We start from the raw sequence: 22,761 nt of genomic DNA, 5'->3' as shown, positions 1-22,761 counted from the left end.
TGGTAAGTAATGCAATCCTAACCTGAAGAATCATAGTGTTTCCTTTTCTTTAACTATTCTTCAACACAAAAGAGTTGCCTCAGCTGACTGAAGAAGAGATTACACTACTAAAACATAATTTGTTCTACACATCTTACTAGACAAGGTGAGACATTTAGAAAGTATTTCGGTAGGGGTTTTATTTTTGTTGATTTTAGAATTGATAACATTTTCATAGAATCATAGAATAGTAGAGTTAGAAGGGGCCTTTAAGGCCATCGAGTCCAACTCCCTGCTCATTGCAGGAATCCACCTTAAAGCATCCCTGACAGATGGCTGTCCAGCTGTCTCTTGAATGCCTCTAGTGTGGGAGAGCCCACTACCTCTTTAGGTCATTGGTTCCATTGCTGTACTGCTCTAACAGTAAGGAAGTTTTTCTTGATGTCTAGCAGGGTCCTTTTATTTGGTCCTTTTTTGCAAAGTAAATAACTTCATGAAATCATTTCAACCTTTTTAGATAGAACTAAACATTACACATTGTGTGTTTACTTCTAAACAGATTAAATCCACCACAAAGGGGGGGGGCTGATGACAGTCAAACTGGTGACAGCACCCACAGCTGCTACTAAGTCATGATGGCAATACCTTTTCAACATTTTAGATAAAACTAAGTAATCAATGAAGAGATGTCAATACCAAGAAGTTAGTCAATTGGCACTATAAGCATGGTACTCTTTACATTCTTCCATGGGTGTTTTACTTTATATATACAAAAGTCCCAAAATGGATGATCTTGTAGATGATAAGTTATATTTGTCATTGATGAGACAAGTGAACTACACTGTTTATAACTGCAACCTGAAATCATAACGTTCTTAACAGTGTTATGAACAGTGGACACACACACACACACACATAAGAATAATTAACTATGATAATACTGGTGTATATTTCCAAACAAGACTACCCGTATTACGATTGGATGATGTTTAGCAGTTCCAACACATTGAGCTCTATGTCTCAACAAAGTGATGTGTTTGTATGTCAATATTTCAACAAAGTGATGCAAATATGAACACCAATGCCCTGGAGAGATTTTCAATTGAGCTATACATCAATATTTTATTAAGGTGAATAGCAACAAAGTGGATTTCATATTCCGTTTTTACAGGCTCATGAAATACTTTTATCAGTTCAGCAATCTCCATGGGTGCATCTAACTGATTAGGCTATATTGTTCTGATTCTGATTGCCCCTGTTTTTTGTTTGCTTGTCATTATTCCATGAGTATTGGGGAAACTGATTTAATTGCCATCTCCCTGTTTTTTAAAAAGAAATTATACCTGGCAGTGCCTAATAAAACACTTCCCCACTCTACCCGACACAGTCAACTCTATAGTGATCTTTGCTTCAAAACCAAATACCACACATTCAGGCTTCTTAGATAAAATAATACTGCCCTATAAAAAAAAGCAATGAAATTAACACACTTTTATTCTAGACATGTTTCTCAAATGCACAAATTACTGAGCTAGAAATAATCCAAATGACACAATTCTCTCCCCCCGCCCTTTTGTGTCATCTCAGAAAGACAATCTGACAGTAATAGCATGACACCCTCTCGGACATACCTCTGGGCATTAATATTTAAATCTTTCCTATCCCTTGTGATTGAAATTCAGCCTCTATTCACAAACAAAAACTAAATCAATGTTCTTAGAGTTCAAACTAGATCCCTAAACAGTTTGCCACTCTCCATGCACAGATAAGATAAACTTTCTTTGACCCAAGAGATGAAGTTGCCATGACGATCAGAGAGTCTACTTTCTATATTGATATTTGCTGATGTAACAACAAATAGAACCAGATCCTAGGACTGATAATGGTGATTAATTAATACTAATATTGATCCTTACAAGCAAGAGACAAGGCTATTAACTTGAAGCCTGAAAAGTCAATTGTTACCTGTGGCAGAGATACCAGTGACTGATTTTGAAACATAATAAACAAATGTGCTAGATTTATGCTAATACCTTTAAAGAGACCATGTCTCTGTTTCAAGAATGGCATTTCCACATTCAAATACGTTCATTTAATTGCATCACTCTCCTCAAACCATAAACAAAAGTAAGCCTCAACATAGGGAGAAGAAGCTGTTTAAATAATATGTAGAGATTCCAATCCATTCCTTTTTTAATCTAAATTCCGAGCTTCATTGCTGAAGATGTTAAAAAAGACAGATACCAAGCAGGTTAATTGTTTGTTTCAAGGCGTCATAAACAGGCTTAAAATGCCTTGTCCATTTTCTAGAAGGGTATAGTTAGTTTCTCATATGAATTCGCCTTCAGCTTATAAAAAGCTATGGATGAAAATCTCAGCATGGAATTCACCCAAATGGGTTATCCAAATAAGGAAGAAATACTAGCGTTATCCATTCTTAGTGGAATAGCATTGTACATTTTTGGTTTCCTAGATGTATTTTTTAAAATTAAAAATGGATTTATGTTTGCTGGTCCAGTACTTACACATATAGATAGATATTTGAACTAACTGAGCATCCTACAAAAACATATTAAAGCCACTATGAAAGGGAAAAGGTGCCTACATTCATAGTTTGAAAAACCCAATGCATCTTGTAAGAAATATCTTTTTCATGAAAGAATAGGCATGATATACTTGAGTTAAGCACTTTTAACCTGTATTTATTTCAGTGGGAGAAATTTAGCCATGTACATAATTCTCCCATTGGATGACAATGGGACTTTCAGGTGCTTCATTTTGGCTGTGCTCTATATTTTGCTAGAAGGAGTTTTGTTATCAATTGCTCTATCCTATTTGTTCATTTTGTTATTTCATATATGTTTCCTTACTGGTATACTAACTGCATTTTTTGTAAGTTCACTTTATATTTAAAGGAAAATAATTGGTACTACAAATAGATGAGTTCCTTTTCTCCTCACTCCATTACCCTGAGATCTGTATGAATCTCTGCATGAGGTACTCCATATCTAACAAAACTATGAATTAGCACAGACTAAAAATTAGAAGCAAATTACCTAATTGCATTAATTTTCCTCACAGCTGAATCATGTCTTACCATATGTATATTTCTATAATGCCTTACTTGAACCATATGTCTTCTACCTTCTGTATATATCTTGCAATGTATAGATCACCTATCTTCACAAAATTAATACTTCCTTCTCTACAGGCCAAAATCACTATGCACAGGTAATGCCCAAAACATATGGGCAGTTGTTTACCCAGAGCTCTTTTAAGTAAAGAGAATCATTGAGGTGATTTGCTTTGAATCATATACAATGCAATTTAAAGGGAATTAATTGATAAAATGTACCTTACTTATCGAAGATTTCTATATGACAATCTTTAAAGATTTATACCTTCCAAAAATAAATTCCTCTCCAATTGTAGACTTCCACCTTGAAATTCCACTTCTCAATTTAAATATGTATACATGGGTGTTGTACTTAAGCACAGGTGTAAATACATGCATATCCTTTATTAAAATTCCATAATATACTTTTTATTTTATCAACTAAATATCTTCTAACTTTTATTAAAATTTGTAGTTACTTATCAAAGAAAGATATGTGTGGTCTTTTGGTATTCAATATCCATCTCGAACCCAAATTTAACATCTTCCCCAAATTACTAATTTAACTAATCGTGCCAACTTCTGAGAAGTTGCTTATAATTCTTCAATAATGTTACATCAGTGAGATGTAGACTACTGCAGCGGAAACAGACTTATTGTTTTCTTTCTTCAACATATGCTACACATGTAGGACATTTCTCAGTATCTCCACTAGAAGGCAAGAATGTAAAAGCGGAATTGCGACATATTGGGCAATTCAAGCTTATAGCCACATGAATGTGTTATTGCCGCATTCAAAATAATATTGTTGCTAAAATAAGAAACTAACCAATTGTTTAGCTTTAGAGACAGAAACTTATATGAGTCTTAGGCAGGTGAAATGTTGAAGATGTTGGAAATCTACTACTCCTGAGCTATGACACTTTCTTCTGTTATTCTTTAGGCAATAGTTGTAGCTACTAATGACATTAGTGATGTTGTCATAGGCTATTTAGAATATAAACTGTTTAAAAATAATACAGCTTGTATAAAAGTACCATGAGCCGATGATTAGCTATACATAATCCATTCTGGGTGAAAATATAGATATATAGGCTATTGGTGAAATGTATTAGTCTTATTACTAAACAATCTCAATCTCTCTGTGTCTTTTACGTTTTCAAGCTATCTGTGTTTTCTTTTTTAAAAATCATAATAGAATAGCTTCCTTCCAAATCCTCATACATTTATTAAAGTGCATAAACTCACTTGGAGCAAGACTTCAACTGTTATACAGGGGGGACGACCTAAACATTGCATATAAATTCAAACTTCTTTGTGAAAGCCTGGCACAGAGAGGTTTTAAACCAGATTTCTCCTGATAATAATGAACTTTGAAAATATTTATGTAACATAGCTAATTTTCAGCTCCTCTCTAAAAGTCAAAGCGTGATTTCAAAATGCTTTGCCATTCCTCCTCCAATCAAGCTTTTAACCTAAAAATGCCAGTACGCTACAAGAAATATTACAAGCCGAAAGTTATATTTGGAAGCGCTCTGACAGTCTCCCAAGAAATGTGTTCTCCTCTAAATCTTTTTTGTTATGCCATAACCATTTTTAAAACACCTTTTAAGGGCTGCCTATTTTCTTCAAATATTTAGGTTAATAGTATTTTATTTACAAAATAAATAAAGTTTAAGTAAACATACAAATGTGGACGAAACCTTCTTCCTTCACTCTAGTCTTCAATCCACTGTAACTAAGTGTGACTGAAATGTGAAGACATACTGACCAGAAAATATAATACAAGACCCCAGACAACTGCAACAAGAAAATAATAATAATAATAATAATAATAATAATAATAATAATAATGCACAGCCATCACATCTGCTAATCATAAAGAAATGCACTTTGTTTAAAAAAAATCATTTCTGTCATAAATTTTGCATCGCAGCCACAGAATGGAGAACAATCTGGACAATTTATTGGCATATTGGCAGGAGGTGATAAGGCTAAAAACAACAACAGCTAGCAGCTGGTGCAGCGAGATGGACTGATAACATTGATATGGGGGGCTCCCACACAAAACACCTCCTTTCCTATCAGTGCTTTTTATCAAACTAGGATTACAATAATAGCTTATGAGAGAGGGCTTTTTTTCTTTTTCTTTTTTCTTTTTTGAGGAGTGGCAGAAAATATAGACCTGGAAAAGGGGGGAATCTGAATTTTTGGACAAAACATGGGACAAAATACATAATTTATCACTGTATTATCAGGAAATCCAGGCAGCCTAATCAAGGAGCACTGAGTGACTATTTTTTGCCTTATCGTCCAAAGTGGTGGAAACGGAGAAGGAATTATCAGGCTTCTGCAGATTGCTGGGCTGGAATTTTAATGGTAATAATCGGGTTTCTGATGGTATATCTTCTCCGCTTATCTTTCCCATTATCTCCCCTTATCTGGCCAGTCATCAGAGCAAATTAATGGTGCTCTTTCAGCGTCGCCTTTTTATCGCTGCCCAGAGAGCACCCAAGGGGAAAGAATAAGCAAAATATTAAAATACTGCATAAATCACAATTTTAGATAGCAGGAAACTGTATGCAGTAAAAGAGGGGGAGAAACTGTGCCCAACAACCTTTTTGTCCTTTGAATTGACTGTCTTTGGAGTTTCTTACTTTTCCCCTCTTGTCATACAGCTTCTAAATTGTGCATGCTTTATCAGCAAGAGTTCTCTTTGCAAATTGAGGACATCTCAGACTTAAAAGAAGTGGTCTAGTCTCTCCACTAGCGATCCTATTATTTTAACTGTCAACTCTGCTAGTCACACTAGGGGTTGTTTGAGAGAGAGGAAGGGAGGGAGAGGGAGAGAGATTTTGTGTGTCCTGTATCAGTGTGCTATCTGGACTTGTTTAAATATGTAATTCAAACTCAAGAAATTGAATGTCCAGGTTTTTGTTAAAGTTCACATTTTTAGCAGACCACACTTTTGGCTGACCAAATGTTAGTAGAAAACTCCTTCTACAGAACCCAGTTTGAGCCACAATTACTTTTCAGCTATTTCAAACATCCCTCAAATTAACGGACCCACTGTTCATTCTGGAGTACATAATACATCCTCAATCTCCTGAAGATCCAGTATTATCTTTAGTTAAAGAGTAAATCTGCCCCCACCAAGCCAAGTTTTTACAATTACAAGTGCTAATCCTGACCAAAGTATTGTGTAGTCCTTTAGCCCAATAAAGTGTGTTGCATCTGCACAATCTTATGCAGCAAATGAACATGAATCACTTATGATAAACAATGGATTTCGTCCCTTCTTGTTAACATATTTTACTATGCAGGAAAGCCACCAAAAATGGCTTGTGACCCATCACAGAATTCAATATCCTCAATTAGTACAAAAGCTTTTATCTGACATTATAAGCTGGGCATAAAAAACATTTAACAGTTAAATTAGGAGATAACGAAGTATGAAAAAATAGAATGAGGTGGTCTCTGCACCATGCAATCAATTAATGTTAATTATTTATTAACAATCAAGCCACCATTCTCAATATGCAGTAGAAAGTCCTTCCAGCTAATAACCTTCTCAGCTATATCCTGTAAAGTGAACTGCTGTTCATTCTCAAAAGAGACTGAAATGTTCTTAGTTTGAACTGAAATGTTAGGCATCTAACCCAAGATGTTTAAAATGTACAAAGAATATATAAAAAACCAAAATAGTTAAAATGTATTTTTTAAAAGTCAACTAGTTTGAAAGACACAGAACTGAGAGTTACAATAATATATCACTGTGCATCAAGTTTGTCAAAGTCGTATTTACCAAAAAGTGAGTGTCAGAAACTTATATGGAGGAGGGAGCACCATTCTTTCTACAACTAAGCCCCAAATATTCTAGAAGCCATTTTTAAACCTGAAAAGTATTATCTCATTTGCCAAATAATTCATTCATATTCTGAATGCAGGGAAAAGGGAATTGCTATTATATACGTATTCCGAAACCTGAAAGTTAAAAAAGGACAAAAATGCTATTTAAAGTGTCTGGGACAAGTCACATGACACTGCATTTCAAAGCTATTGGGACACTGCCCCGGCTTTTAGTAAGAAATCTGGTGTTATCCTTTGGAAACATCCACTGTTACTTCCAGTGCCTTGTAAGAGGAAGAAAAAGAAAAAGAAAATCTCAGAGCTCTGAAAAGTTTAGGAAGTTGACATCACAAGTGAATGCGCCCAATTTTGTCCCAGACTTGGGGGAGGGGGAGAAGGGAAGTGATTACAAAGAGCATGATTATTCAGCCACCAGCTCCACCTCCTCCGTACACCTCTTTTCTAGCAAGAGCTTGCAATTATCAACTGGGCGATTCCTAGAGATCCACGCATGCCATCGCTTTGCACAAGCAGCGTTTAGAAGCGATCGGTTCCCTGGAAAGAGTTTGCAAAGCCACGTCTGTTTGTAAAGAAACGGATTTTATTTTTATTTTTCTGTCCTTTGTTTTGTTGCGCAAGAGGCAGGCAGCTGATTTTTTTCCCACTGGGCACTGCAACCTTCTTTTCCCCAAGCGACAGCATGCCTGCCTTGGCCTCCACACCGTAGGGAGAAGCGCTCCTGCGAAGCGCCCTTTTGCGCGCGCGGGGTGAGGGGGGGGAGTTCGCACGCGCTCGTTTGCGTGAGGGGCTCCGGTTGGGTGAGGGATTGGGGCTCCACTCCTCAGAAGTTCTGCCTCACGCTCCGGCCGCAGGCTCCATCAGCCGCTGGGATTGCCAGCCCAGCCACACTTCCAGAGGGGAGAAAAGTTACCTGAGAGAGAAAAGCCCTTTCTCTTTCCTCTCCCCGCTCCCCGTCCAACAACTCATTCCGCGCGCTAAGTTGAATGCCAACTTTTCTGTAGAGAAAACCGACCCTGTTAAGGAGTCCAAAGCAGGAAATAATTTTTTTTTAAGGGAAAATAATTGGGGGGGGGGGAGTGGACAGTCACAGTCCTCAAAAGACAAGCAGGCTCCCTCCAAACTCTAACCAAGACGCTGCCACTTCTGCTGCTTAATATTTTTTGTAATTGTATTTTTAGCCGAGCTTAAAACAAAAGCACGCTTGTGGGGGGGGGGGGGGGGTTGGAATCCTCAGCCCCTTTCCCTTCCCTCTTGGAAAACTTACGTTTAATCTGTCTCGGTTTGCTCTGTTTTCTTCGGGACATGCTGCTTTGCCAGCTGCTGCTGCTGCTGCTGTTCTTGTTTCAGGTGCACTGAGAGTGTGAAAGGGGGTGTAAGGTAAGTAGGTGCGGGGCGGGGGTGAGAGGGGGGAAGAGGGAGAGAAAAAGAGGGAGAGCGAAGGGGAGACAGAGAGAGAGTGTGTGTGTGTGTGAGGGAGAAGCGAGTAGCGAGTCAACGTGCCGGGTTCATAGGCAGGAGCTGATGGAAGATGACAGGAAAAGAGAAGCAGAGGGAGGCTAGGCTAGGTTGAAGCGCGCGCGCGCGCGCCAGTCTGTGTACTCGTGAGAGGGAAGAAAAAAGACGGGAAGGGAGAGAGAATGGGGGAGATTTGGGGTGGGGGTGGAGAGTTGAGAGTGAGGCAGAAAGAATGAGGGAGAAGAGCAGAAAGAAGTGGGGGAGGGAGGGAAGGCAGGAGAGAGGGAGAAGAGAGAGGGAGGAGGAAGGAAAGGAGGGAGGGAGGGAGCGCGCCTTTCGCTCGCCTGCTCGCTCGCTCGCTCGCTGGCTCTGTAGTGCCTTTCCCTGTGCAGATGCTGCCGCCGCTGTCCCTCTCCGAGCAGCGCTCCCCTCAGACTGACCGGCTGCGCCAGGCGGGGGGAAAAAAACATAAGGAGAGCCCTGCTGGATCAGACCAAAGGCCTATCTAGTCCGGCATCCTGTTTCCCACAGTGGCCAGCCAAATGCCCCCCGGGAAACCCACGAGCGGGACGCGAGGGCATGAGACCTCCCCCGCGGTTTGTGCTCAGAGGCATCCTGCAGGGAGCATATAGCCACCACGACTAGTAGCCATTCTAGTCGGGGCTCCAGGCGAATGCGGCGGGGGGGGGGGGGGAGGAATGGAGAAAGGGCGCGAGGGAGGGGCTTGGCGCGCCGGGGATGAGTTTTGTCCGTTCAGGCTTGACGGGCAACTGGCGGCCCCCGAGCACGCGTGTCGCTGAGCAAGTCTCAAGAGTTTGAAGGGAAGACGCTTCTCTTCCGAGTCGCGTCCCGACTGCTGCTGAGCAGGGCACGCTCCACTTTCTCTTCCTCCTCCTGAGTCTGGGTTGCCGCCAGGTTTAAGGAAAATAACTAACATCCCACGCCCGCAAATGTTACTCTTTAGAACTATAGGACGGTCGGGCGCACTGCACAAAAGTTAAGCAGACCTTGCAATAAAAGGAGATTTTTCACACAGTGCACTGTAAAGTGCCTTTGAGCTAAGCTATTGGTGTTCACGTGGGGATGTTGTTAATGCAGGATAGAAAGGTGGTAGTCGGTATTGTTTTGTTATAATAATATAAGACAAGTCCCTGGCCAAAGGCTCGCAATGGAGAGCAGAAAGCGAGAGAGACACACCACCGCCCCCAGCCACAGGTGGGATTCAGAGGCTAAGTCATCAGCTCTCTGTGGATCTGAAAGTATTTTGGCTCCTGGTCAATTGATGGTGCAAGTCTAGGTTCCAGGGTTCCCTCCTGAAAGGGGAAGAGGCAGAAGGAGATGCAGAGGAACGTAGGGCTAGCTGATAGTTGCCAACTGAGTATCTTTGGAAGCAGAGTGGGTTGCTCATTTAACCTCCCTCCCCTGCCGCCGCCGCTGCCGCCTTTTAATCAATCAGAGTACAGTACAGAAAGATACATTCCAGTATATGCTTCCCTCCACACACAATCCACCCATTATGATGATTTTATTTATTAATTTGAAATATTTCTTAGCTGCTCTTCATAAGATTCCAGGGCAGTGTACAAAAGTATGAATAAAATGTTAGGCATTTTGCTACTTTTCTAGAATGCTGAGCTGACCACATGATTCTAGAATCTAGAACTCATCACTGTAAGTGCACAGAGGTCCCAGATACTCAAAGTATTTATTGTGCATAGTTTATTTAAAAGCTCTCGCTTCGTTATAAATTATCCATGAACAGGTTATGATCCTCATCAAATTTATCTGCTATTCAATTTTTTTCCTTGGGAGAAGCGTTTAACTTGAGGGTCATTCACAAGCTTGCCACTATCAATATTCATTTTATGAATCTATATAAATTCTGAAATCATATGGGGCAGTTTCTGCTGTTTTATTGGATATTTTCTCCTTTTCACAAGCTATCCAACAACAACAATATTTATATAAATCTAGTTTAATGTACAAGGTTTTCAGAAGGGATATGGGAACATATATGCTAAAAATGAACTTTTACATGTGTTTCCATTGAAATGTTCTTTAAATAAAAATACCAAATTGATCTAATGTAGGTTTATTAATTGAAATTAACATAACTATTTAAGAAAATCAATATAGCTATTTAAGCAGTAGTTAACATTAGATTCACAATCTAACATATTCTAGGCTTTGTATTGACCTTCCTTACAAGGCTCTTGTATGAATTATTGAGAAAATGTATTGGACACGCTTTGGACACTTGAAATCATAGAGTTAGAAGGAACCTCAAATGTAATTTAGTCTAACCCTCTGTCATGGCAAGAAATCCACTACTACAGCATCCTTCACAGGTGGCCATTCAACCTATGCTATAAAATGGGTCGGCAACTTGCCAGGTGTAAGGTTTGGACAAAGCAGAATACAGTGACTTGGGGACTATAGTTCTGTTGATAGAGTTTAGGGTTGTATTAGCCCTTTTAGCTACTGTATTGCACTCCCAACCCATATTTATCTTGTGGTGTGCTAAAAACGCAGGTGTCAATGCAGGTATCACCCACCCTGTATTTGTGCATCCGATTCATTCTACCTGAATGCAGAACTTATATTTATCTTTACTGGAATTCATTTTGTTAGTTTTGGCCCAGTTCTTCATTCAAGATCTTCTTGAATCCTGTTTCTGTCTTCTAAGGCACTGTCCATCTGAAATTTTGCAGATTTGTTAACTGGATAAGCGCATTCTTTTTTATTCTTTTTTGAACCTCCAAAAGTGTAAAGGCTGCTGTTCCACAGAGTTCTCTGCACCTATTTACCTGAAACTTAGCAGGCTTGATCCCCTTACAAGCGGCAACTATCCCTGCAAATTTCATCCAATTTTTGGGTTTTTTAAAATTATTTTAACTGAATTTTAATTACATGCAGTTCTGACAGACATAAAAATATTATATATATATATATATATATATATATATATATATATATATATCTCCCAATGATAATCAATAGGAGGCATGAAGATTTGGATTTCCAAATCAAGATTTGGAAAGATTTGGGAGCGGTCATTAGGGGATTTGGAGCTAAATGCCATCAATACACTGATGACACGCAGCTCTATCTCCCTGTAACAACTGAATCAGGTGAGGCTGTGCAAGTCCTGGACCAGTGCCTAGACTCAGTAATGGGCTGGATGAGGGCCAATAAACTGAGACTAAATCCTGGCAAGACGGAAGCCCTGTGGGTGAGTGGTTCCCGAGTCCGGGAGACAGGCTCATTGCCTGCTCTGGATGGGGTTGCTCTGCCTCTGAAAGAACAGGTTTGTAGTTTGGGGGTACTCTTAGACCCATTTCTGTCGTTGGAGGATCAAGTAGCTGCCACGGCTCGGAGTGCCTTTTACCATCTTCGGTTGGTTCGCCAACTACGGCCTCTCCTGGACAGGGATAGCTTGACCACGGTGGTACAGGCATTGGTAACCTCAAGATTGGATTACTGCAACGCGCTCTATGTGGGGCTGCCCTTGAAGCTGCTCCGGAAGCTGGAGCTAGTGCAGAATGCTGCAGCTCGGCTATTGTCTGGAGCTGCCCCTTTCCAGCATGTAACTCCTCTGCTGAGGGAACTGCACTGGCTGCCTATTCACTACCGGGCCAGGTTTACGGTTCTTGTACTTGTGTACAAAGCCCTAAACAACTTGGGACCAGGATACCTGAGAGAGCGCCTTCTCCCTTACCAACCTGCCCAGTCACTGAGGTCATCCGAGGGTCTGCTCCTGGTGGTTCCACATAGATCCATCCTCCGATTGGAATCCACCAGGCGAAGAGCCTTCAGCGTGGTGGCGCCCCTTCTGTGGAATTCCCTGCCTCTGGAGGTCAGACAGGCTCCAAACTTGTACTCCTTTCGGCGCCTCCTGAAAACATCTTTATTCCAAGAAGCCTTTCTTTAACATGCAGCCTTGGATTTCTGTGTTGTTGTTTTTTGCTTCTTTTTAAATTTTGTTTTAACTGTTTTATTCTGTTTTTATTTTCATTTTACCTTGTACACCACTCCGAAATTTTTTCAATGAGGAGCGGTATATAAATATTCTAAATAAATAAATAATAAATAATAAATAAGATTTGAATTCAGACCTGAGCCAGAGTGGGTGGCCTCTGAATCGGACTGAGGCATATAAGGCTGTTTTCCAGGTTACCAAATTCAATCTGAATCAAATCATGTGGTTTGTGCACACCCCTGATGTGCAGCCTTATCCTATCTTCATGTTTTATTGTCGTTATAATATTGACAACAGGCGAAGACATTTCTTTTCCCCAGGCATTTTAGAATTTTGTTACTAGATTTTATGGCTGTTTTATATATATTTTAGTCCTGTGCTCTTCGTTATTTCTATTCTATTTCATTCTGTTCTTTTAGCTTTTGTCCTGTAATTCATTCTTTTAGCTTCGTAATCTGCACAGAAAATATTTGTTATTGGGTAGATTAAAACTATTACAAATAAATAAATAAATAAATAAATATTTTTCACAAATCTTAGTCCTTGATTTTACGATTACTAATTTGTTTTCTAATTGTTTTTATTATACTTTAACTCTTTCATTATGCTTATGCTTTGAACAATGAAAGTATTGATTGTGCTTTTATATTGTATTTTATATTATGTTTTTATACTGTTTGTTTTATACTTTGAATGGTTTTAATTTTTGTGAATCGCCCAGGGAGCTTCAGCTATAGAGCAGTATAAAAATGCAATAAATAAATAAATCATATGTTTCTTCAGTTTTCAAACCTTTTCACTATATTTACTCAGTAGTGCAGTTAGGTCATCTTTGATTCTGAACTTAATGGTATTACAGGGGGCTGGGGATCTTTAGATGTAATGATTATTAGCTCGCCAACTTCACAATGTGGCAAGCCAGCCCTGCTACATTTGGGGCTCTCCTCTCATTCAGGGAGCGGTCCACGGGGGATCTTGGAAATTACAGGCTGGTTAGCTTAACATCTGTTCCATGTAAATTGGTTGAAAGCACTATTAAAGAGAAAATTAGTAGGCATATAGAAGGACAAGCCTTTTTTGGGGGGGGGGGGGAACATGGCTTCCGCAAAGGTAAGTCCTGCCTCACTAACCTTTTGGGCTGTAACTAGACCTAAGGTTTATCCCAGGATTGTCCTGGCATCAAACCTGTTCATCACACAGGGCATCCAGTACTCAGGCAGGGCCAAACCCGGGATGATCCTGGGATAAACCTTAAGTCTAGCTAAGGCCTTAGAATCCTTTGAGAATGTCAATAAACATCTGGTCCGGTTTGATCCAATAGACATTGTTTACTTGGGTTTCCATAAGACCTTTGATTAAGTCACTCACCAAAGACTCCTGAGTAAACTTAAAAGCCATAGAATAAGAGGAGAGGTCATTTTATGGATCAATAACTGGTTAAAGAACAGAAGGCACAGAGTAGAAATAAATGGTAAATTCTCCCAATGGTGAGATGTAACGTACAGTGGTGTCCCACAGGGATGTGTATTGCGATGAATGCTTTTCAGCTTGTTCATAAATTATCGAATTAGGAGTGAGCAATGAGATGTCCAAGTTTGCAGATGACACCAAATTACTTAGGGCAGTCAAAACAAAAGGGAACTGCAAACAGCCCCAAAAGAATCTCTCCAAGCTGGAAGTATGGACATCAAAATGGCAAATGAGGTTCACCACACCTAAAAAAAGGATATTGTGGACTTGGGAAAAGTACAGAAAAGAGCAACTAAAATGATCAAGAGGCTAGAGCTACTCCACGACAAGGAAAGGTTAAAACATCTAGAATGGTTTAGCTTAGAAAAGATGCAAGTATTTGTACATATGATAGAAATATACAAAGTTATACATGGTGTGGAGAAAGTGGCTAGGGAGACATTTCTTCTCACATTATTTGAACTTGGAGTCATCCCATGAAACTTTGATGGGATATTTAGAACAGATAAAAGGAAGTACGTCTTACTGCAGCGCATAGTTAAACTACAGAATTTGCTACCACAAGATGTAGTAATGTTCACCAATTTGGATCACTATAAAATGGGTTTTATAAAATGGGAAAAGGCTATCAATGGCTGCTAGTCCTGATGGCTATATGCTACTTCTAGTATCAGAAGCTGTATGCCTATGTACACCAGATGCTGAGAAACATGGGTGGGAGGGTGTCATTGCACTCATGTCCTGCTTGTGGATTCCTGTAGGCAACTGGTTGGTCACTGTGTGGACAAAGTGCCGGACTAGATGGACCTTTAGTCTAATCCAGTATGGCTCTTCTTATATTCTACACCGGAATGAAACCACATATTTTTTCAACATCCTTAAACATTGTGTCTTTATTCCATTGACGCTTATTTTCATTACTTATATTTTTTTCTATTCCTTGTGGTCATTCTCTATCATTAGTCTCATAAATCAAATCAAATACTCTTGTATTATTTGAAGTTCCACCCACCAACCACCAATTGTTCTCCTTATATTAGAGACATAGCACTGTTCAGTCATTCTCAATCTATGTGGGCCTGTTCAGACAACACACTAAGCCATGGTTAGGCCACTAACCCCTTTTCAGCAAATGGTTAGTGAGCATATTTAAGGTGTGTTTAGGAATGGTTCACATGACATACTGTTTAGCTCAAAATGCTTAACCACCATGGCTTAGCATGTCATCTGAACAGGGTCGTAGAGTCAATGCATGAGGAGAGGGAGTGCTCTAACCTTGCAACCTCCTTGTGCATTTCCATCACCTAATACTCATGGAAGGCAATTGTCTGAAGAGCAGAACCTCCTATATCCATGAAGGCTCTCCGCACAATTAGGAATGTTCCAGGTAGGGAACTCCTCTAGGCCTTGTTCAGTCCACCAGACTCCTGCTTGTTGCCTGACCTTGGCGGGGGCGGGGGGGTAAGCCACCAGACACTCCACGTGTGCTTGGCAAGAGCTCATGACTTTCCCCCCACAAAATTACGGCTGCAATTTTGCACAAATGGCACTATTTACAGCTGCCATTTTGTACAAATCGTGATTTCCGTAATATTTATATGCACAATTTTTGCAGAAAATTGCGTCTCACAGGAAAAAGAAAAAGGTAGGAAATGGTGAACTTGCCCAACTAGGCACATGCCAAGCCAGCCAGCTCAGGGATCCACAAGCTGGAAACCAATGGACTGAGCTGGCAAAAACGTGCTGAGCTCCACCCCTAAACCAGATTTCTCTGATATTTATTTATTTATTTATTTATTTATTTATTTATTTATTTAATTTATATACCACCCCACAGCAGAAGCTCTCTGGGAGGTTTACAACAATTAAAAATAGTAAACATTAAAAGTATACAAAAATTTAAAAAACATAAAAACAGTATAAAAACAACAGTATCCATTTAAAAACAACAATTCTGGGGTCCATTAAAAACAAACTTAACGTTGTTAAATGCTATTAAAATGCTTGGGAGAAGAGAAAAGTCTTGACCTGGCGCCGAAAAGATAACGTTGGCGCCAGGCGAGCCTCATCGGGGAGATCATTCCATAATTGGGGGGCCACCACTGAAAAGGCCCTCTCCCTTGTTGCCATCCTCCGAGCTTCCTTCGGAGTAGGCACTCAGAGGAGGACCTTAGACGTTGAGCGCAGTGTACGGGTAGGTTTATGTCGGGAGAGGCGTTCCATTGCGGTCCCAAGCCATGTAGGGCTTTATAGGTTAAGACCAGCACCTTGAATTGGGCTCGGAAACATATAGGCAGCCAATGCAAGCGGGCCAGAATCGGTGTTATATGCTCAAACCTCCCTGTTTCAGCTATCAATCTGGCCGCCGCATTTTGCACAAGCTGCAGCTTCCGGACCGTCTTCAAAGGCTGCCCCATGTAGAGGGCATTGCAGTAATCTAATTTGGAAGTTATCCCTAGTTTCATTTTTTTTAATCACGTGGAGAGCCCACACAGATATAGGAGCTCTCTTCTTTGGAATATCATCACCATCCACAAGTAAAGGGTGACAAAAATGTGTGAAGGGTAGAGCGCTACTCCCCATTCACCATTTCTATACAGATTGAGAACGACTGAACAGGGTTCTTGTCTGAAATATAAATATATGTAAATGTGTACGCATGAACACGAAGGATTGCCATTTCATCCCATGCCATGTCATGTAAAATTTAGCTCATTTTGAACTGTTGATAACAGATGTAGGACAATTATATTTTGGGGCATATCTTTAACCATAAGAACTAACCATATTTGTGTAGTTCCAGACAGACTAATAATAAGTAAATGGGTATAGCATATAATAGGCTAAAAGCCATTAGCGTTATGTAATGGGAAGTACTGTTATGACAATGGAGTAGTACACATTTGGGGGGTTTTACACAACTGACTAAAAGCATATTTTGCATTTTCTGGGTCTAAATGCAAACCCTACATTGGCTAGGGTGTACATTGGATTAAAAATGTATTTTTTTTCTAGCCTGATGCACATTCAAAGGCACTTCTTGGGTAAGAATCTCATTAAGACATAATACAGTATTTTCCCATTGTTTTAGCAGAATAGAAGGGTGATTCCAACCCCTGTACGCAGCACTGAGGACAGTTCATAAGATGGCAACAATAAATCTAAAATAAATTCAACAACATAATCCTGTAAATTTCTCCTCACATATTCATCTTTCATCCACATGTCCTCTGGCCTCCCTTTTCCTTTTTAGCCATGTCCTAAAATGGGGAAACAGCCACACCTAAATGCCTTGTGTCACATCATAGAGGAAACTGTGGGAGTTAACAGAGGAAAGACAGCAGCCTGCTGAGACACTCATTGGGAATGCAGACATAATGCCATAATATGAAGTGCACAGATTTGTTGACACACCTTTCTCAACCTGGTGCCCTCCAAATATGTTGGATAACAACTCCCATAATTCCCAGCCAGTACGGCCATTGGCTGTTATACTTGGGGATGATTGGAGTTGCAGTCCAACACATCTGGATGATGGGAGTGGCAGTCCAACACATCTGGAGGGCACCAGTTTGGGGAAGACTGTTCTATACCGTAGTATAAAAACAGTTTCTAGACTACACCACTCCAGACTGCAGGTGAGGATTAAAATAACTGAATGCTCTTCAGTGCCCACTATCGAAAGCCGAACCCTGGTAGGTCAGAGAGATAATTAGGTGGCAGAGGAGCATTCAATAATCATGAGAGCCTTCCCCACCACATTACATTTGTATTTCACCCTTCCTTCAAAAAGCTCTCTGAAGCATTTTAGCATCACTATGAAATAGATCTGTCTATGAAATAATGACTTGTTCAAGTAACTCAATAAGTTGTATAACAAAACAAGGCTTTGAACCATCCAAGTTCAACATTCTAGCCACTACACTAGACTGCTCAAAGGTTTTATCATTGGCACCTCTAGCTACTTTTAATATTTGGGGAGAAAGTAAATAGAAATTATTTTTGCTCTTGAGTTTTGCACTGAGGACAGTGCCTTGGCCAGCCCAGAAGATGAGTTCAGTGCAAGCGAACTTGTTTTTTCCGGATCCAGTAAATCCAGGCAACAGATGCAAAATGATCCTCCATACATGACACAACAAGGCATGAATTTTAATCTTTGGACAACATTAGCATGAATATAGAAAACCAAATAGGCTCAGAAAACATATAAGCAGAATTACCATTTGATTATTGGTTAGCTGGCTAAGAGTACATTCAGAGCAGCATTGTTGTGACATTTCATTGCAGTTTTGTCTCTTACTGTCCCTCTAGTAATATTTTTGTATAGTTTCCTAGCAGAATTGTAGGCTTAGGTTTCATTCTGTAAGCAACACTTGCTACATTTGTACAATCACACATGCGTTCATACCCATTCACCTCCTATCCATTATGTAAGGCCGCTGCAGTTATGTGCATTACTAGTCACATTAAACACCTTGATGTGTGTGACTGTGCCTGGATCTGGACCATTGAGGCTAAAAGGGTGGACAGCGGACATTATTAGTTAAGGACAAAATTAAAATGAAATGAGTGCTGGTCAGGGTGCACCATTAATCCATTTGCATTTGGAACCGAGTCTCTACAAAATGTATTCAAAAAATGGAAATTGTTTTTTAGCTATTTAATTGTTTTAAATTTTGTATCTTAAAAAAATACACCATGTTTTATTATAACAACCCTGTTCAGATGACACACTAAGCCACAGTGGTTAAGCATTTTGAGCTAAACATTATGGATTAGCATGTCTTGTGAACCATGACTTAGAGTGTCATGTGAACCATTCCTAACCATAGTGGCTACATAACCACAGTTTAAATATGCTCACTAACCATTTGCTGCAAAAGGGTTAGCAGCCTAACATGGCTTAGCATGATGACTGAACAGGCCCACTGTTTTATAATATTTTTAATGTCGTAGTTGTTATTGTTATGAATGGCTGTGAACCGCCCAGAGAGCCTCGACTACTGGGTGGTATAGAAATTAATTGATTGATAGTTAATTAAGTATTAATTTAATTTAATTTTTTATTTATATCCCACCTTTTTTCCTCCAAGGAACCCAATGCAGCATACATAATCCTCCTTCCCTCCATTTTATCTTCACAACAACAACCTTGTGAGGTGGGATGGGCTGAGAGAGTGTGACTAGCCGAAAGTCACCCAGTGGGTTTCTGTGGCTGAGTGGGGGCTAGAACCTCCCGACTCCCAGTCCAACACTTTAGTCATTACACCAAACTGGCTGTTGGTGGTGGTTGTGAGGATGAGGATGATGACCATGACAACACCTGTGGCCGTGGCTAGTTCAGTTGCCTATCATAGTCCTGCGGGGTCAGAGGCAACTATAGAGCACACACTTTTACCACAGAATATTCCAGGTCCAGTCCCTGGCATTTCCAGGTAGGGTTGGGAAAGACCCCTTTCTGAACCCTGGAGAGCTACTGGAAGTTAGTATAGACAATACTGAACTAGACGGACCTATAATTGGAGTCAATATAAGACAACTTCATATCCTCATAGGACAGGCACGGATCAAATCCAAAGGTGGCAATAGCAGGCCTGAAGGGGGCCCAGCAGGTAATGTAGTCAAAGATAGGAAAGTCATCAGGTTCTAGAACAGACAATCAAGGATCCAAAGTGCCAGAAACAGGAAACGTAGTCCAAGACAGGCAGCCAGGGGAGGCAGGAGAAGTCTGTAGAGGAGCCACTGCAAGTGAGAAGTTGCTCAGGCTGGGGAGCCAAAGCTGAGACAATAATTATATCAAGCCTGCAGTGCTCCTATTGGCTTTCCAGGTCACCCAATCTAGCCTGGCTGATAAACTGCAGTACCTCTTCCTGCCCTTATCATGGTGGTGCCATTGGTCATCAAAGACCAGGCCAGTGGTAAGTGTTTGAGCCCTGCTGCCAATTGGAACCTGCTGGTGCGTTATACTGCCTTTCACAGAGGGGCTGGACAGTCAACCCTAACCCTTTTGCTGGCATTGGCTGAGCTGCTTTGTTTTTAAGGGTCTCCTCTTGCCATTGGCTTAGCTGCTGTGGCTGGCATTAGCTGAGCTGCTCAGATCTAGAGAAAGGTAGAGCAGGCAGGTGGACAAATGGGGATAAACCACACACACAAAAATTGTTTAGGGGCCCGAGAATTAAGACTGGAGCAACTTTATGTTAAGAGGAAATCATGTTGCTTACCTGGGGTGTTTGGACTTCCTGCTTTTGGGGCATGATTGTTATGGGTTGCATTACATGGATGGAGAGGGGCAACCATACAGTTTGAATTGAATATTTCTCCTCTGTTCATCTAGTTGTGGAAGAGCCTGCTTTTCCCTAACTATTACCACTGTAGAAGTGTTTCTTTTCATGGCGGAATTTCTAAAGAATACAGTGGGAGACAACTTGGTCATTCATAAAGTCACATAATTGACCCATAAACTTCCATGAGTGGCCAATAATGTGTGTGTAATAAATTGTTCATGTAAAGAAGCTTTATTTAGGGGCCAGGTGAAATAGTAGTAGGAGGGCTATTTTGTATCTGGTCAAGAGGGAAGAGCTCCTGCAGCTTTAACTGTTGTGATGAAGAGGGAATTTCACCAGGTGCTGCATGCATAAAAATGACACCTGCTGAAATTCCCTTTTTTATACAACTGTTAAAGATACAGGAGCCCTGTCCTCCTTTCCATATGGTTACCCTAAAGGCTTAGTATGTCAAGTGAACGGTGCTTTTCCTAACCATGATGGCTACGTAACCATGTTCACTAACCAGTTGCTACAAAGGGTTAGCAGCCCTAATCAAGGCTTAGTGTGTTGTCTGAACAGACCCATTATTATGGCTGGGATCCTAAACAGTTGCTTTCAAGTAAAGTCCATTAAAAGTTACAGAATATAGTTCTGTAAATACATTTAGTAGAGGGATGCTAATCACTAAGGCAATCTTCCCCATCCTGCTGCCCTCCAGATGTTTTGGACTGCAACTCCCAACATCCTGACCATTGGTCGCACTGACTGGGGCAGATGAGAGTAGCACTTTTATTTATTTTTTTTATTTTTTTATTGCATTTCTATACCGCCGAATAGCCAAAGGTCTCTGGGCAGTTCACAAAAATTAAAACCATGAAGATAATTCAAAGTATAAAACAAACAACAGTATAAAAGCACAATATAAAAGCACAACCAGGATAAAACCGAGCAGCAATGCAGATATTAATACAGTTTTAAAATACAGATTTAAAACAGCATAGTTAAAAAACTAAGATGATAAACTGTTTAAATACTGGGAAAATAAAAAGGTGTTCACCTGGCATTGAAAAGAGTATTACGAAGGTACCAGGCGAACCTCTCTAGGGAGCTCATTCCACAGCCAGGGTGCCACAGGACAGAAAGCCCTCCTCCTGATAGCCTCCTGCCTCACTTCCTTTGGCAGGAGCTCACAGAGAAGGACCTCTGAGGGTGATCTTAGGGTCAGGGCAGGATGAGGCGTTCCGATAACCTGGCCCCAAGCTGTTTAGGGCTTTGAATGTTGATACCATCCTGGACCTGGACTAGCAGCCAGTGAAACTGGAAAAGTACTGGAGTGATGTGGTCTTGTTGGCCAGTCCCTATGAAGAAACATGCTACCCTATTTTGTACCACCTGAAGTTTCTGGCCCATTTTCAAAGGCAGCCCCACATGTAACGCATTGCAGTAATCCAAACAAGAGGTTATCAGAGCAGGGATAACTGTAGCTAGGCTATCTCTGTCTAGATAAGGGCGCAGTTAGTATACCAGCCTAATCTGATAAAAGGTGCTCCTTGCCACTGAGACAACCTGTGCTCAAGTGACAGTTCTGGATCCAAGAGTATCCCCAAACTATGAACCCGATCCTTTAGGGGGAATGAAACCCCCTCCATAACAGGTTGAACATCACCTAGCCAGACAGACAAACCACCTGCTAACAGTACCTCCATCTTGTCTGGATTGAGTCTCAGTTTGTTGGCCCTTATCCAGTCCATTACCGTGCCCAGGCACTGATTCAGAACAGCCACTGCTTCATCTGGGTTTGATGAAAAAGAAGGTAGATCTGGGTGTCATCTGCATATTGGTGACACCTCCACTCACATCTGGGGGGGGGCACCAGGTTGGATAAGCCTGCTCTAAGGATGTGTTTATACTAATACTGGTGTTATATAAGCTTTACTGTCATTGCTTCCTGGGAATTGCAGGTGATTGAGAAATACTTGTTGGATATCCCTAGCTCCTACTCCCCTCCCTCATAGAATTACAGTTCCTAGAGCTCCCTGGAGTGAGGGAATGACTGTTAAATTGGCTGAAGTCTGTTGTGTAATTACGCTCTAATAGGATAGTTTACAAACCAGATAAGCACTACTTAGTTCCATTGCATTCGGTTGGCACTGCAGTGATTGGTCTGGTTCAGGTCACGTTGGGCTTGCAGTGCAGACGACGTTTTGCATGCAGACAATCACCAGTTCATTCCCTGACACCTCCACTTCAAAGGAGGTCATGTGGCAATGCTAACAAGGACCCTTGAAAGCCTGGAGGTCTGAAACCTTGGACAACTGCTGCTAGACAGAGTGAACAGTAGTGGGGTAGGTGGACCAGTGGTCTTACACCTACTGCTTTTAACCTATCCTGCAAACAGACAGTGGTATAGCTAGGATTTGACCTTTGGGCCAAGGCCTGCTCACCCCGCAAACGACCACCCAGAGAACAGCAAGAGATTGAAGCAGCAGCAGACATGCCCAGCATCCGGGCATTCAATAAAAAATTATACTAAGGGATTGGCTGGCCAGGCATGTACATGATTACAGGTGCTCATTTTATTATTTTACTTAAAAATAAATATTATCCTTTTCTATAACAAAGTGGTG

At 40.7% G+C, this 22,761-nt stretch overlaps 1 protein-coding gene across 2 annotated transcripts in view; it reads right to left on the bottom strand.

Moving 5' to 3' along the window:
* The window catches only part of ZFPM2 (zinc finger protein, FOG family member 2), a 389,494-nt gene extending 381,133 nt beyond the window's left edge, over positions 1–8,361 (bottom strand). For both annotated transcript variants that reach the window (XM_063131038.1, XM_063131039.1), the window contains exon 1: positions 8,229–8,361. In XM_063131038.1, coding sequence (XP_062987108.1) covers positions 8,229–8,268 — 40 coding nt within the window. In that variant the 5' untranslated portion in view covers positions 8,269–8,361. The remainder of the gene's footprint in view (positions 1–8,228) is intronic.
* Positions 8,362–22,761: the final 14,400 nt, after the last annotated feature.

The sequence above is a fragment of the Elgaria multicarinata genome, chromosome 7 (genome assembly GCF_023053635.1).
Source record: "Elgaria multicarinata webbii isolate HBS135686 ecotype San Diego chromosome 7, rElgMul1.1.pri, whole genome shotgun sequence".
NCBI lineage: Eukaryota > Metazoa > Chordata > Lepidosauria > Squamata > Anguidae > Elgaria > Elgaria multicarinata.
This window is presented reverse-complemented; position numbering and strand designations above follow the sequence as displayed.